Below are 15,879 nucleotides of genomic sequence, written 5' to 3' on the forward strand. Positions count from 1 at the left end.
GTCTGGTAAAGCATAGGGAAGCATTGTAAAGCACAGAGGTCTGGTAAAGCATAGGGAAGCATTGTAAAGCACAGAGAGGTCTGTAAAGCATAGGGAAGCATTGTAAAGCACAGAGAGGTCTGGTAAAGCATATTTAAAAACATGACAAACTATTCTAAACACGTTGGGATAAAGTTCAACTGTAAACTTTTGTAAGGGATGCCTGTTTACTTATTTTAGTTGTTGAACTGCGCTTGCTCGTGTTTTTAACACTGCGTTTAGCAACGCGATATAGGCGGTGGTGACTCGTGGGTGTCTTCATGTTCCAGTGCCAAAATGATAGAAAATAAAATATGTTTCTCGTGTTGACGGACGGGTGGTGCTGCTGTGTGTAACCCAACACGCCTGCGCGCAGGCACGCACGCACACACACACACAGAGAGAGAGAGAGAGAGAGAGGGGGAGAGGGGGAGGTCTCGGCACCGGATACAAAATATTTGAATAAAATCTGTGGGATAAGATGCAAATGCAGTTTGAAATCTAGCAGGGTGTGATTCAGGCTTGGCACTGTATACAGAGCTACAATGCCTTTGACAGAGGAGCCGATAAATATTCTTTATCGCGAAATGGGACCCACGTTTTTAAAGACAGTCATTTTGAAACGTTCCTCTCTAATGTAACGCATACAGCACCAGATGTTTCCATTAAGTGAAAAGTTGGACATTTTGTCTCCTTGAACTGTATTTAGATGCTAAAAAAAAAAAAAAAAAGTGAATTGAGGAAAGTTTGATTTGTTTATTTAAAGAGCGGTCAGGACGAGTTTGAATTGCAGGATGTTTCAACTCTGACTTTGCCATTCACTGCACGCAGTGGCTCCGTTTAAAATGAGCAGCCGGGCGTCGGCAGCGTGCGCGGCGAGTACGGGAGGAATCCCAGCGCTGCGTGATCTCGGAGAGGGGCGGGGCTCCAGCAGACACGCTTCCCGTGGGGGTTGCTGTGTGCGGCCAGGCTGCATTAGTGTGTGTGTGTGTGTGTGTGTGTGTGTGTGTGTGTGATCAATGTCTTTATGTATCGATAGGTCTGGGCAGCGCTCCTCTCCTCTGTGTGTGTGTGTGTGTGTGTTCAATGTCTTTATGTATCGATAGGTCTGGGCAGCGCTCCTCTCCTCTGTGTGTGTGTGTGTGTGTGTGTGTGTGTTCAATGTCTTTATGTATCGATAGGTCTGGGCAGCGCTCCTCTCCTCTGTGTGTGTGTGTGTGTGTGTGTGTGTGTTCAATGTCTTTATGTATCGATTGGTCTGGGCAGCGCTCCTCTCCTCTCTCTGTGTTCTTATCTAGCTCTTCTCCTCATAAATACCTTGATAAGTGGGGTTTGTGTTGACTCAGATCAGAGTGAATGTCTGAGATTCGTTGATAAGAAAACCACAGCCCTGAAACTTCACGGGGGGTGGGGGGGGGTGGGGGGGGTTAGTATAGTGAAGGGGTATAGGGGGTGGGGGGGGTTATTTCATTGAAAGCGTCACAGTGTGTGTGTGTGTGTCTCTGTGTGTGCGTGTTTGTGTCTCTGTGTGTCTCAGTGTAAGTGTGTGTGTCAGTGTCTGTGTGTGTGTGTGTGTCTCTGTGTCTCAGTGTGTGTTTGTGTCTGTGTGTCTCTCAGTGTGTGTGTCTCTCAGTGTGTGTGTGTCTCTCAGTGTGTGTGTGTCTCTCAGTGTGTGTGTGTCTCTCAGTGTGTGTGTGTCTCTCAGTGTGTGTGTGTGTCTCTGTGTGTGTCTCAGTGTGTGTGTGTGTCTCAGTGTGTGTGTCAGTGTGTGTGTGTGTTTGTGCCACGCTGACAGTTCTTGTGGAATCTCTCATTAAGTTGTGATGAAACTCTAATGCTAATTTTAGAACTCGTTCTTTATGAATTGACAGCTCGACGTTTCGAAATCTGAATTGAAATACTGCTGGTCTGCTATCATGACTTCCGGTAGACTCTTTATTTTTTCCCAGTATCATTTTGTAGTTTCTTCGATTACATGATGTTTGGATAAAAGATCAGTATTATGTTCATAATATAGGTTTTATTTTATTTTTATTTTTTTTATTTGTCTCAATCCTAAAATTTGTAGGCGATGCAAAACTTAGCCAGAGCTGCACATGATAAGAAGCAGAGACTCCCGGTAAAGTTTCAAATGAAGGGCTGCAGTGTCCAGAGGAGCCTGATTAAACACTGTTAGCTGGAGGCGCTGTGCAGTCTCCACTGCAAACCAACGCCTTTGTTTCACAAGCAGATCTCTGATCAGGGTTACAGATTCAGGACAGAGCAACTTCACACCCCTGGACGAGTCAGTCAGGGTTCGACACACAGAGACCCCTCCCCTCCTCACTGTCTTCAATAGAAACACAAACAAACAAACAAACTCATTCAACTCAAAGTAAAACCAGGAATGGATCAAACGGCTATGCAACAGGAGTCACTTTATTTAATTAATTATTTAATTAATTAATTTATTTATTTATTCAATCTTTCTGTTTGTTCCTGGTAATGGTTACAGGGGAGGTGCCTGCCTGTCTGTCTCTCTGCCTGCCTGTCTCTCTGCCTGCCTGTCTCTCTGCCTGCCTGTCTCTCTGCCTGCCCGTCTCTGCATGCCTGCCTGTCTCTCTGTCTCTGTGTGTCTCTGCCTGCCTGTCTCTCTGTCTGTCTCTGTGTCTCTCTGTCTCTGTGTGTCTCTGCCTGTCTGTCTCTGTGTGTCTCTGCCTGTCTCTCTGTCTCTCTGTCACTTTGCCTGTCCCTGTGTCTCTCTGCCTGCCTGTCACTCTGCCTGTCTGTCTCTGTGTGTCTCTGCCTGTGCTCAGGGAATCCTGCCTGCCTGTGTCTCTGTCTCTCTGCCTCTCTGTCTCTCTGTCTCTTGGCCTGCATGTCACTCTGCCTGTCTCTGTGTCTCTGTGTCTCTCTGCCTGTCTGTCTCTGTGTGTCTCTGTGCCTGTGCTCAGGGAATCCTGCCTGGCTGCGTCTGATAGCCCAGCTTCCTGCTGACGGCTTCCTGCTTGTCAAACGAGACGCGTCCGAGAGAATCCGCCCGCATTCTGTGGGTTCGTCTGTTTGAGTCTCTTCAAAGTTATTATTTCATAGTTGAAACGTTAATACACTTTCCTTAACCGTTGTTAAAGATATGTGTGTCAAAATACACAGCAGCGACCGCGCTCTTAACAGAAACTCCGGGCTAGTGTGAGTTTGTAACCCTGCAAAAAACTCCTGGCTCCTGATCATTTCAATATTAATAATAATAATACTAGACTTCATTGAGGGGAGCTCTGAACCCCAGGACTGGGTGCAGCAGCAGCAGCAGCAGCAGGGCTAGTGTGAGTTTGTAACCCTGCAAAAAACTCCTGGCTCCTGATCATTTCAATATTAATAATAATAATAATAATACTAGATTTCATTGAGGGGAGCTCTGAACCCCAGGACTGGGTGCAGCAGCAGCAGCAGCAGGGCTAGTGTGAGTTTGTAACCCTGCTCAAACTCCTGGCTCCTGATCATTTCAATATTAATAATAATAATAATAATAATAATAATAATACTAGACTTCATTGAGGGGAGCTCTGAACCCCAGGACTGGGTGCAGCAGCAGCAGCAGCAGCAGGGCTAGTGTGAGTTTGTAACCCTGCTCAAACTCCTGGCTCCTGATCATTTCAATATTAATAATAATAACACTAGACTTCATTGAGGGGAGCTCTGAACCCCAGGACTGGGTGCAGCAGCAGCAGCAGCAGGTTTGAGTGGTTTGCAGTTCAAGAGCAGCCTTTCCCAGATCGATCCCTCTCTCTCCTGTGGTGTGTTTCACACGGAGACGTGCTCATGCTCCGATCTTCAGACACTTTGTGACCCTGCTGTTTTTTGAGAATTACATTAGATTAGATTTCACTGTGTTTTACACATTAGATTTCACTGTGTCTTGCACATTAGATTTCACTGTGTCTTGCACATTAGATTTCACTGTGTCTTGCGCATTAGATTTCACTGTGTCTTGTGCATTAGATTAGATTTCACTGTGTCTTGTGCATTAGATTAGATTTCACTGTGTCTTGTGCATTAGATTTCACTGTGTTTTACACATTAGATTTCACTGTGTCTTGTGCATTAGATTAGATTTCACTGTGTCTTGTGCATTAGATTAGATTTCACTGTGTCTTGTGCATTAGATTTCACTGTGTTTTACACATTAGATTTCACTGTGTCTTGTGCATTAGATTAGATTTCACTGTGTCTTGTGCATTAAATTAGATTTCACTGTGTCTTGTGCATTAGATTTCACTGTGTCTTGTGCATTACATTAGATTTCACTGTGTCTTGTGCATTAGATTAGATTTCACTGTGTCTTATGCATTAGATTTCACTGTGTCTTGTGCATTAAGTTAGATTTCACTGTGTCTTATGCATTAGATTTCACTGTGTCTTGTGCATTAGATTAGATTTCACTGTGTCTTGCACATTAGATTTCACTGTGTCTTGTGCATTAGATTAGATTTCACTGTGTCTTGTGCATTAGATTAGATTTCACTGTGTTTTACACATTAGATTTCACTGTGTCTTGTGCATTAGATTAGATTTCACTGTGTCTTGTGCATTAGATTTCACTGTGTCTTGTGCATTAGATTAGATTTCACTGTGTTTTACACATTAGATTTCACTGTGTCTTGTGCATTAGATTTCACTGTGTCTTGTGCATTAGATTAGATTTCACTGTGTTTTACACATTAGATTTCACTGTGTTTTACACATTAGATTTCACTGTGTTTTACACATTAGATTTCACTGTGTCTTGTGCATTAGATTAGATTTCACTGTGTCTTGTGCATTAGATTTCACTGTGTCTTGTGCATTAGATTAGATTTCACTGTGTCTTGTGCATTAGATTAGATTTCACTGTGTCTTGCACATTAGATTTCACTGTGTCTTGTGCATTAGATTAGATTTCACTGTGTTTTACACATTAGATTTCACTGTGTTTTACACATTAGATTTCACTGTGTTTTACACATTAGATTTCACTGTGTCTTGTGCATTAGATTAGATTTCACTGTGTCTTGTGCATTAGATTTCACTGTGTCTTGTGCATTAGATTAGATTTCACTGTGTCTTGTGCATTAGATTAGATTTCACTGTGTTTTACACATTAGATTAGATTTCACTGTGTCTTGTGCATTAGATTTCACTGTGTCTTGTGCATTAGATTAGATTTCACTGTGTCTTGTGCATTAGATTAGATTTCACTGTGTTTTACACATTAGATTAGATTTCACTGTGTCTTGTGCATTAGATTTCACTGTGTCTTGTGCATTAGATTAGATTTCACTGTGTCTTGCACATTAGATTTCACTGTGTCTTGCACATTAGATTTCACTGTGTCTTGCACATTAGATTTCACTGTGTCTTGTACATTAGATTTCACTGTGTCTTGCACATTAGATTTCACTGTGTCTTGTACATTAGATTTCACTGTGTCTTGCACATTAGATTTCACTGTGTTTTGTGCATTAGATTAGATTTCACTGTGTCTTGCACATTAGATTTCACTGTGTCTTGCACATTAGATTTCACTGTGTCTTGCACATTAGATTTCACTGTGTTTTGTGCATTAGATTAGATTTCACTGTGTCTTGCACATTAGATTTCACTGTGTCTTGTGCATTAGATTAGATTTCACTGTGTTTTGTGCATTAGATTTCACTGTGTCTTGTGCATTAGATTTCACTGTGTCTTGTACATTAGATTTCACTGTGTCTTGCACATTAGATTTCACTGTGTTTTGTGCATTAGATTAGATTTCACTGTGTCTTGCACATTAGATTTCACTGTGTCTTGTGCATTAGATTAGATTTCACTGTGTTTTGTGCATTAGATTTCTCTGTGTTTTGTAAACATGTTGACAGTTGCTTTTATAATCTGTATGTTTTGTTGATTATTATAACTGACCTAATAAAGTCTGGCAGGATTTTGTGTTTTTAAACGTTGGAGTTGAGTTCCATTGCAGAATGGGAGCAGCGGGTGTGTTCAGACAGGCCGGCAGTGCGAGGGTTAACTCCGCAGCACCGCGCCCCGAGGGGGGGGGGTAAACCTGAAAATCCAGTCGGGCTTGGGGGTGTTTTCTGAGCTCCTCGATTTCCATTGTGCTCTTCAGAGAGAGTTTTTATTACCACACAGGAGGGGCAGGAATTCTGTATCCTTCGGGCTTAGAAACAGGAATACATGTCCTGGCCAACTCGCATTTATTATTATTATTTATTATTATTATTATTATTATTATTATTATTAATGAATACGTGTCGATGTCTCCCTGTGATCGTGTTGAGAGTGTGTTTCGTTCTCTCGTCTCTGTGTGACAGACCCTCCCTCCTCCCTCTCCCCTCTCCCTGTACCTCAGTTTTATATCAGCTAGTCTGTGGTGTGTCTGCGTCTCTTATAATATGTTTCTAAGTGTGGGGTGCGTCTCCCTGTGGTCGTGTTGAGAGTGTGTTTCGTTCTCTCGTCTCTGTGTGACAGACCCTCCCTCCTCCCTCTCCCCTCTCCCCGTACCTCAGTTTTATATCAGCTAGTCTGTGGTGTGTCTGTGTCTCTTATAATATGTTTCTAAGTGTGGGGTGCGTCTCCCTGTGCTCGTGTTGAGAGTGTGTTTCGTTCTCTCGTCTCTGTGTGACAGACCCTCCCTCCTCCCTCCTCCCTCTCTCCTCTCCCTCTAGTCTGTGGTGTGTCTGTGTCTCGTATGTTTCTAAGCTCTCTGAGTCAGGCAGGTAGTCTGGCAGGAGTTTGTGGTGATGGGTGTGATGCTGACCTGCAGTAATGACTGTTTGTGTGTGTGTGTGTGTGTGTGTGTGTGTGTGTCTCAGTGTCTGAGCGCTCTGTGCAATCACAGAGAGGGCGTTCCCTGTTCTGTGTGTGTGTGTGTGTGTATCCCCTCACAGGGAGGGCGTTCCCTGCTCTGCGTTTGTCTCAGTGTGTGTGTGTGTGTGTGTGTGTGTCTCAGTGTCTGATGAGCGCTCTGTGCAATCACAGAGAGGGCGTTCCCTGTTCTTTGTGTGTGTGTGTGTGTGTGTGTGTATCCCCTCACAGGGAGGGCGTTCCCTGCTCTGTGTGTGTGTGTGTGTGTGTGTGTGTGTGTGTGTGGGTATCCCCTCACAGGGAGGGTGTTCTGTGTGTGTGTGTGTGTGTGTGTGTGTGTGTGTGTGTGTGGGTGGGTGGGTGGGTGTGTGGCTATCCCCTCACAGAGAGGGCGTTCCCTGCTCTGTGTTTGTGTGTGGGTGGGTGGGTGGGTGGGTGGGTATCCCCTCACAGGGAGGGTGTTCTCTGCTCTGTGTTGATGACTCCAGGCAGGTTGGGATGTGAATGAGTGAGCCCTGCGGCCCCCGAGCATGCTGGGACTGCACCCTGCGAGTCTCCTGGAGCAGGAGAGCAGACTCGAGTGTGTCTCTGTGTGTGTCTGTGTCTCTGTGTGTGTGTGTCTCTGTGTGTGTGTGTGCGTGTAGGAGAGTCGGGACACGCTGTTCTTTTTGTACCAGTTGTTCTCGGGCTCCCTGCTTCATCTCTATCCCTAAAACCTGCAGCATTTACTGAGTGTGTCTGAGAGAGACTTCTAGTGGAAACGTTTGCCATTGAATTTACACTGAAGACGCTGAGAGAGACTTCTAGTGGAAACGTTTGCCATTGAATTTACACTGAAGACGCTGAGAGAGACTTCCAGTGGAAGCGTCTGTCTCTGAGTTCATGAAGTTCTTGTAGTGTTTCTGTGTTCCTCTGTGTTCAGTGTTGATGTCCTCTCTAAGTCTCCTCTTGCTCTTTGCTTGCAGGTTGAACGACAGAAAGACCGGCAGAAAGCAAAGTGACCTGGAAGAGTGAACGAGGCTGCAGGTACGAGTAGAGAGCAGCTCTGTGTGTGCAAGGGGGTCTCTTACATGAGTTACTGTGCACAGCTGACCCTGTCTCTCATATCCGTTCATATGCAAGACTCCCATCGCACAGCAGTGTGATCCAGTCCAGGTTTCACTGCTACCAGCTTGATCAGCCCCCAGTGTGTCTAGCTAACAAGCTCAGGTGTGTCTGATTATTAAACTCCCAGTGAAAGCAGGACTGGATCACAGCGCTGTGCAGCGGGAGTCTCGCTCCCATCCCTGTAGAGTTTGGTTGAAGGAGGTTTTTAGCTTTCTTTTTTGTATAGTGAAGAGAGCTACATTTTATATTGGTATATTCAGACAGACCGATCAGGGATAGAAGTACGACTCCTCTGGTCTAATGAACCCCTTCGTGCGCGGGGATGGATTGTATAAAGAGTCGGTCTGCCGGTTTGCTCGTAACACACGGTTCTGGAAGACGCTGGCGTTGCTGCCCCTCTCGCTGCAGCTCTGTGTGCTCGTCCATGAAGGGCAGTTCACTGTCGAGCGCCGGTCTGCTCCCAGCGTTTTGAATTTGCATTGGAGTCGCTGAGCCGTGTCTCCCCGGCTGAGAGGGAGGGCTCTTTAGAAAGCCCGTGGAGATTTCCGTTCTGGAAACGTGGCTCCCAGCCACGTAAACATCGGAGAGGCGGGCTTGAAGGAGCGCTGACCGATTCCTTTACAACCCATTCTCTCACCTCTTAGTAGCTTTATTAACATGATCACCACCTCTCTTTTAAAGGAGTGCTGACCATCTTTTTGAATGCTGTAAGCACTATAAAAAAACACACCCACCCAGCCAGGAATCCTTCGCTTCTGTGAGAAAAAATATCTGGCAAAGAATTCTCTCTCTCTCTCTCTCTCCTCCAATAAAAATAAAGAGACTATCTGTTTTTTTTGTTTTTTTCCCCTTGCTGAGTTCCCGGGACGTGGGAAGGTGTTTTGAATCTCCGCTGCAGTCATGCAGAGGCACTGTGGGGTTGGCTTGTGGGTTGTGTTTGCATGGTGTTTTGGTTGAGGAGGTGTCGTGTGGCTGGCAGGCAGACATTTGTGCATCTACTCTATTAAAGGGAGATTGCTGAGCACAGTACTGAGCTGAGACACGCAGCCCTTCTAAAACTGACCACAGACTTTTTTGCACGATGTGTTTGCAGGTTTACCATGCATGCCTGCAATGCATTTACTGCAGTTTGCCCTGGTTTGATGTGTGTATTAATGTGTTTCAGCACAGCTCTCTGTTCTTGCAATGCTTGCCTGTGCTTTGCCATGCTTTCACTGTGCTTTATGACACTGCTGTGCTTTTACTGTGGGACACTTTTTACTGTGGGACAGACGCACCTCTTCAAAGGGAGGCGTGTCGAGGCCCTTGTGTGGTATTGAGGCTCTCGGACCCTGCACGGAGGCGCGTGTGTTTTTGTTTTTTTAGTTTAGTGTTGTCTGCGAGCGTCTGAGTTTTATTTTACATGTTTTTTTTTTTTTTTTTTGTGCGGCCGGATCGCTCCCGGATTTTAATTTTTCCTTTTGGATTTGGCTTCGGTTTCCGCTGCCCTGGTAAGAGCTGTTGAAACTACCTCTCGGCGCTCCGCGGATCAGAGAGAGAGAGAGAGAGAGAGAGAGAGAGAGAGAGAGAGAGCACGGCTGCACTGTGTGACTCAGCTGGGAAGAATGCGAGGTCAGAGAAGCTCACTGATCCCAGCTGCACACCGCGGTGTGTGTGTGTGTGTGTGTGTGTGTGTGTGTGTCTCTCTCTCTCTCTCTCAAATTCAAATTCAAACATGCTTTATTGGCATGACGAGAGCGCTCAGGTATTGCCAAAGCTTTTATAATACAAAACAGAAATACAATTACAGAACATAACAAACACAAAAAAACATTGTTCCCTTCCCTTTGAACAATATAACTACCTCCCTCCCTCCCTATCACCAGTACCCCCTGGTCGTGTATGCAGGGTGTCACACACTGTCCCTCAGGTTGTGGCAGGCAGACACATACTGTGCTGCTAGATTTGCAGTTCGCTCCTCCTCTCCTAGAAGGATGGGGATTTTACTCGAATTGGAGAGGAGGTTAAACTCTGCCATTTGTTTTTTGAATTGGGGGATATATCTCTCCCGTATCTCTGTGTATTTTGGGCAGGACAACAGGAAGTGCATTTCTCTCTCCTCTCAAATTCAAAGGTGCTGTATTGACGTGACATTAGCAGTGTTGTCAAAGCAGATCAAAGTACAGTATATAATGTAAACATTATGGACATCAATGTAAAGATACTAATTAAATGGAGGTAGGCGAGGCAGAGTCACAGCTCTGCCTGTGTTTATGTATTAGTGTTTGCTGGTGGTTGGCAGGGATGGGGTTAATTCCTCCCTGCCAAAAACATGTGAGAATGTGGCTGGAGCCTTAATTAGATAATGGCTGATTATTGATTAATTAGGCTCCAGCAACATCCCATGAAAGGAGAGCCCAGGGCTCCGTTGGGGGAGAGGAGCTTGGTGAGTCAGCCTGTGTTGTTTGTGTGTCTCTGTATTGTCTTTAAAAAGTTCAGTGAAGGCTCTGCCCAGCCTCAACAGTTCTGGTGTGTTTGTTAATACTTTATTTTGCCCCTGTGTCTCTTGTTTGTGCTTTTGTGTGGTTTTTTGTCTATTAAAGTGCTCTTTAGAGCTTGTACTGCAGTTTCCTGGCTTCTGAGTCTCTGTCTCGTTGCCACCCTGTCACCGTAGGAATGTAAAATGGAACTCTGCCTCTCTCCTGCCTCTCTCCTTGTCTGTCTCTGTCTGTCTGTCTCTCTCTCTCTCTCTCTGTCTGTCTGTCTGTCTGTGTCTCTCTCTCTCTCTCTCTCTCTCTCTCTCTCTCTCTCTCTCTCTCTTCTTTCTTTCTTTCTTTCTTTCTTTCTTTCTTTCCTCTCTGTCTGTCTCTCTCACATTATAAATCCCCTCTCCATTGGAACGCCCTTGCAGTCGCTACACTTACAATATCTCTGAGTGTGTAGAGCTGGCACTGGGTGCGTCAACGACAAAGCCTTTGAAACGTTTAAACCACAACAGGATCTACACAAACACTTTCCAGATGTTAATATTCATATATATATAATATAGCTGAGGAAATCCAAGTACACAGTATTCAAATCAAGCTGTTCAGTTCTGGGTGTGGCGCATTGTTCAGGATCCTGGGTGCCGCCTGTGTGGTCTGGCAGAGAGAGAGAGAGACAAACAGACCTGCCAGTGTGCTGCACAGCACTGCCCTCCCAGCCCACTGAAGAGAGGAGAGGCTCAGACCGCAAACCACGCCTTGTGCAGTGTTACCAACCCGCTGGCCGCGCGGAGGTGACGGGTTACAGTACAACCCACCTCCTCCTCTGGATTCAGTGTTTCTATAGAGCCTGTTAGGAAAGTGGCCAGAACGGCTCTCACCCGAAGGCAGCGTCTGATAGAGGGCTCGAGCCAACGTGGCGCCCAAGGGGAGGCTGTTTCATTGGGCATCTGTTGAAGTAGGTTAATATGCTTCCCCCACTGAGAGAGGTTAGAGAGTGGTGAGGGGGGTGGAATGGATTATTGAGGGATAGCGAGCCACGCTGTCGATGCTGAATCACTGGGGTCCCTTCAGACCCGACTTGACAGAGTTCTGAGATCAATGAGCTGCTGGGAAGTGGAGGAGCTCCGAGGGGCTGAGCGGACTCCTCTCGCTGAGGGTCAGGGTGAGGGGTGAGGGGTGAGGAAGCAGAGGAGCTCCGAGGGGCTGAGCGGACTCCTCTCACTGAGGGTCAGGGTGAGGGGTGAGGGGTGAGGAAGCGGAGGAGCTCCGAGGGGATGAGCGGGACTCCTCTCACTCAGGGTCAGGGTGAGGGGTGAGGGGTGAGGAAGCGGAGGAGCTCCGAGGGGTTGAGCGGACTCCTCTCGCTGAGGGGTGAGGGGCTGAGCGGACTCCTCTCGCTCGGGGTTTCTCTTCTTGTGTCCGTGTTGATGGAGCCGCCCTGTGGAGGGAGTGGCTGAAAAAAACAATGAAACATCTGTTGAGAGAACAGCTCCTCGCTGAAAGACAGTGTGTGTGTGTGTGTGACACAGATAACCATCTCAGACCTGCAACATGGGATCACAAGGGGGAAAAATACTGCCTTTCATCTGCGTGCTGAAATATGCAACAGTTATTTTGAGTGTTTTACAAGAATCCTGTTCCACGCTTCAGCTTTACTCCCATGACCGAGATCAGTGAAAGCAGTCTGTGATGTTGACGATAAACAGACCATTTGTTGTGTTTGTGAACGAATAGAAAAAGGAAGGAGGGAGGGAGGGAGGGAGAACAATAGAGAAGTATCCAAGTCTTTCTCTCTCTCTCGTTTACACTTGCATTTAATTTGACTTTTTTTTTATTGTTTTTTATAAACACGAATGTTGATGTATTTGCTGCAAAACGAGTTCGCTCTCTCTCTCTGCCCCTGCCAGCCTCACTGGAATATCTGCAGGCTTGTCAAATGCAAAATGGAGACGACGTGCCGCCATTTCAACATCGCGAGCCGTGCTTTTTAATTGCAGTTTTATTCCATCCAAGAGGAATTAGCCCAGTCTGGCATCCACACAGACGTGGAAATCACGCCTGCCAGTTCCATCACGTGGAAACTCCATATCCTGAACAAGTTTCACAAACACAGGATTTGAAAAAAGCCCAGTTTACCCCCGAGGCCACACTTCAAACACAGTGCAGAAACCAGGACCAGAGGGCACACAGTGTGGACATGAAGTGGACTCGGGAGACAGAGGGGGAAAGAGACACTTCTTGACACCCAGAGAGTGGTGAGGGGGTGGAATGGGCAACCTAGCTGTGGTGTTGATGCTGAATCACTGGGATCCTTTTAAGATCAAAGTTCTGAGATCAATCAGCTGCTTGGAAACTTGAGTTTCTTCTGCTCTTGGTTAGGGTGTGGTCCAGCTTGCAGCTCTCTCTCTCTCTCTCTCTCTCTCTCTCTCTCTCTCTCTCTCTCTCTCTCTCTCTCTCTCTCTCTCTCTCTCTAGCACGTTCTTTTTCTCTCTCTCCTGTTTCTCTCGCTGAGCTCTGGTGTAGTTTAGCTAGAGGGGAGGGCGAGGTTGCTAGATTTAAAAAAAGAAAAAAAACAAAGAGAAAAACAGGTAATGCGATCATCGCATGCTTTGAGCCAAGTTGGGAGATTGCGAGTGGAGCTTTGGAGCCCCCTAGCTGCAGGAGGAGTACTGCACATAGGAGCAGATTTAGGAGTGTTAAAAAAAAAAAATGGAAGTAATCTGTAACGTTTCTATAAGAAAGTAATCAGTAATATGGAAAAGATTACTTTTCAGTAATCAATAGTGTATTCGTTTTTCAAGGTACACCACAGGCGGTGCTTTATACCAAGGGAACAGTTATAAGAAATTTGCTTACGATTGTAAGTCGCCCTGGATAAGGGCGTCTGCTAAGAAATAAATAATAATAATAATAATAATAATAATAATAAATAATAATAAAACTTTCCAAACGAGAGGAGGCTCCATTCAGCCCATCTTGCTCGTTTGGTTGTTAGTAGCTTATTGATCCCAGAATCTCATCAAGCAGCTTCTTGAAGGATCCCAGGGTGTCAGCTTCAACAACATTACTGGGGAGTTGGTTCCAGACCCTCAATTCTCTGTGTAAAAAAGTGCCTCCTATTTTCTGTTCTGAATGCCCCTTTATCTAATCTCCATTTGTGACCCCTGGTCCTTGTTTCTTTTTTCAGGTCCCCTGGGTTGTCTATACCTTTTAGGATTTTGAGTGTTTGAATCAGATCGCCGTGTAGTCGTCTTTGTTCAAGACTGAATAGATTCAATTCTTTTAGCCTGTCTGCATACGACATGCCTTTTAAACCCGGGATAATTCTGGTTGCTCTTCTTTGCACTCTTTTCTAGAGCAGCAATATCCTTTTTGTAACGAGGTGACCAGAACTGAACACAATATTCTAGGTGAGGTCTTACTAATGCATTGTAAAGTTTTAACATGACTTCCCTGGATTTAAATTCCCTTGATTTAAATTCACATAAGCTGGCATGGTCGCTGCCATTTCCCCCATAACACCGTTCCACAAGCGCCTTCATTCTTGTTAGGAGGTGGAGCACAAATGGCACGGCTCTGTAACTACAGCTCCTGGCTGCAGCCTTACGAAGGGAGAGACCTGTAATATTAACACCCCTGCAGAGAGCCTGTGAGAGAGATGGCCCTGTCTTTAATGACTCTCTCTCTCTCTCTCTCTCTCTAGTGCTAGGATTGGACACGTGGAAATAATCTTTCTGCTTGAGATTGCTTGAAGAAGTTGGAGATTAAAGGTAAGTGTGTGTATCTCCTGCCTGTGTCTCAGGGTCTGTATCTCTGTCTGTATCTCTGCCTGCGTCTCAGGGTCTGTATCTCTGTCTGTATCTCTGCCTGTGTCTCAGGGTCTGTATCTCTGTCTGTATCTCTGCCTGCGTCTCAGGGTCTGTATCTCTGTCTGTATCTCTGCCTGTGTCTCAGGGTCTGTATCTCTGCCTGTGTCTCAGGGTCTGTATCTCTGTCTGTATCTCTGCCTGCGTCTCAGGGTCTGTATCTCTGTCTGTATCTCTGCCTGCGTCTCAGGGTCTGTATCTCTGTCTGTATCTCTGCCTGCGTCTCAGGGTCTGTATCTCTGTCTGTATCTCTGCCTGCGTCTCAGGGTCTGTATCTCTGTCTGTATCTCTGCCTGAGTCTCAGGGTCTGTATCTCTGCCTGTATCTCTGCCTGCGTCTCAGGGTCTGTATCTCTGTCTGTATCTCTGCCTGCGTCTCAGGGTCTGTATCTCTGCCTGCGTCTCAGGGTCTGTATCTCTGCCTGCGTCTCAGGGTCTGTATCTCTGCCTGCGTCTCAGGGTCTGTATCTCTGCCTGCGTCTCAGGGTCTGTATCTCAGGGTCTGTGTCTCTGCCTGTGTCTCTGCCTGCGTCTCGGTGTCTGTGTCTCAGGGTCTGTGTGTGTCTCTCTAAGCCCCTCCTCTCTCCTCTCTCCAGATGGATGAAGATGAGGGCCCGCGGGAGGTCCTGTTCCCTCAGTGGATGGGGGCTGACCAGCACGGCCTCACTATCGAGGGCAGCGAGGGGGAGGTCTACGTCAAAGAAGTGAAGCTTGAGTCGTCCGCCGCCAAAACAGGGAAAGTGCACCAAGGTAAGCAGGACGTGCGCTCTCGCACCCGCACGCTCGCGCGCACACACATTCTCACACTCGCACGCTCGCGCGCGCACACACGTTCTCACACTCGCACGCGCACACACATTCTCACACTCGCACGCTCGCGCGCACACACACGTTCTCACACTCGCACGCGCACACACATTCTCACACCCGCACGCTCGCGCGCACACACGTGTTCTCACACTCGCACGCGCACACACATTCTCACACTCGCTCGCGCGCGCGCACACACACGTTCTCACACCCGCACGCGCGCGCGCACACACACGTTCTCACACCCGCACGCTCGCGCGCACACACATTCTCACACTCGCACGCTCACGCGCACACACATGCTCGCACACGCGCTCTCACTCTCTCGTGCTCATTCACTCGCTCGTTCAGATATTTATTTAATTTATGCATTTCCATTCATTTATATTCCTTCGCTCGTTTTGTCAGCTTGTTTTTTTTTTTCATTCATGTAAATGTATTCATTCATGATCCTCTCTTCCCTTCCTCAGGTGACCAGATCGTGGGCGCTACCATCTACTTCGATAACATGAGCTCCGAGGAGACGTCCGAACTGCTGAAGACCCTCAACCGGCACACGGTGGGCCTGAAACTGCAGCGCAAAGGCGGGGACAAATCCCCCTGCCGGTCCCCCAGAGGAGAGGGGTCGTCCCGCGACATGGGGGCCAGCTTCGACCGCTACGGGGGATCCAGCCCAGACATGGTCCTGGTAAGAGAGAGAGAGAGAGAGAGACGCACCCCAAAACAGGCACACTTACTACATCTGCACTTGTATGAATTACTACACTTGTATGAAGCAGGCTTCGGCTATCAACA

At 46.8% G+C, this 15,879-nt stretch overlaps 1 protein-coding gene across 2 annotated transcripts in view; it reads left to right on the forward strand.

Annotated features, from left to right (window-relative positions):
* LOC117968905 (neuroblast differentiation-associated protein AHNAK-like) overlaps positions 1–15,879 on the forward strand; it is a 38,692-nt gene that overhangs the window by 3,742 nt on the left and 19,071 nt on the right. Inside the window, exons 2-5 of one of the 2 annotated variants that reach the window (XM_059021171.1) lie at positions 7,803–7,863; positions 14,113–14,179; positions 14,871–15,024; positions 15,555–15,772. In XM_059021171.1, the coding sequence (XP_058877154.1) occupies positions 14,871–15,024; positions 15,555–15,772 (372 nt within the window). In that variant the 5' untranslated portion in view covers positions 7,803–7,863; positions 14,113–14,179. The remainder of the gene's footprint in view (positions 1–7,802; positions 7,864–14,112; positions 14,180–14,870; positions 15,025–15,554; positions 15,773–15,879) is intronic. The other variant, XM_059021172.1, reaches the window with a different exon arrangement.

Source organism: Acipenser ruthenus, unplaced genomic scaffold (assembly GCF_902713425.1).
Source record: "Acipenser ruthenus unplaced genomic scaffold, fAciRut3.2 maternal haplotype, whole genome shotgun sequence".
NCBI classification, from domain to species: Eukaryota; Metazoa; Chordata; class Actinopteri; order Acipenseriformes; family Acipenseridae; genus Acipenser; species Acipenser ruthenus.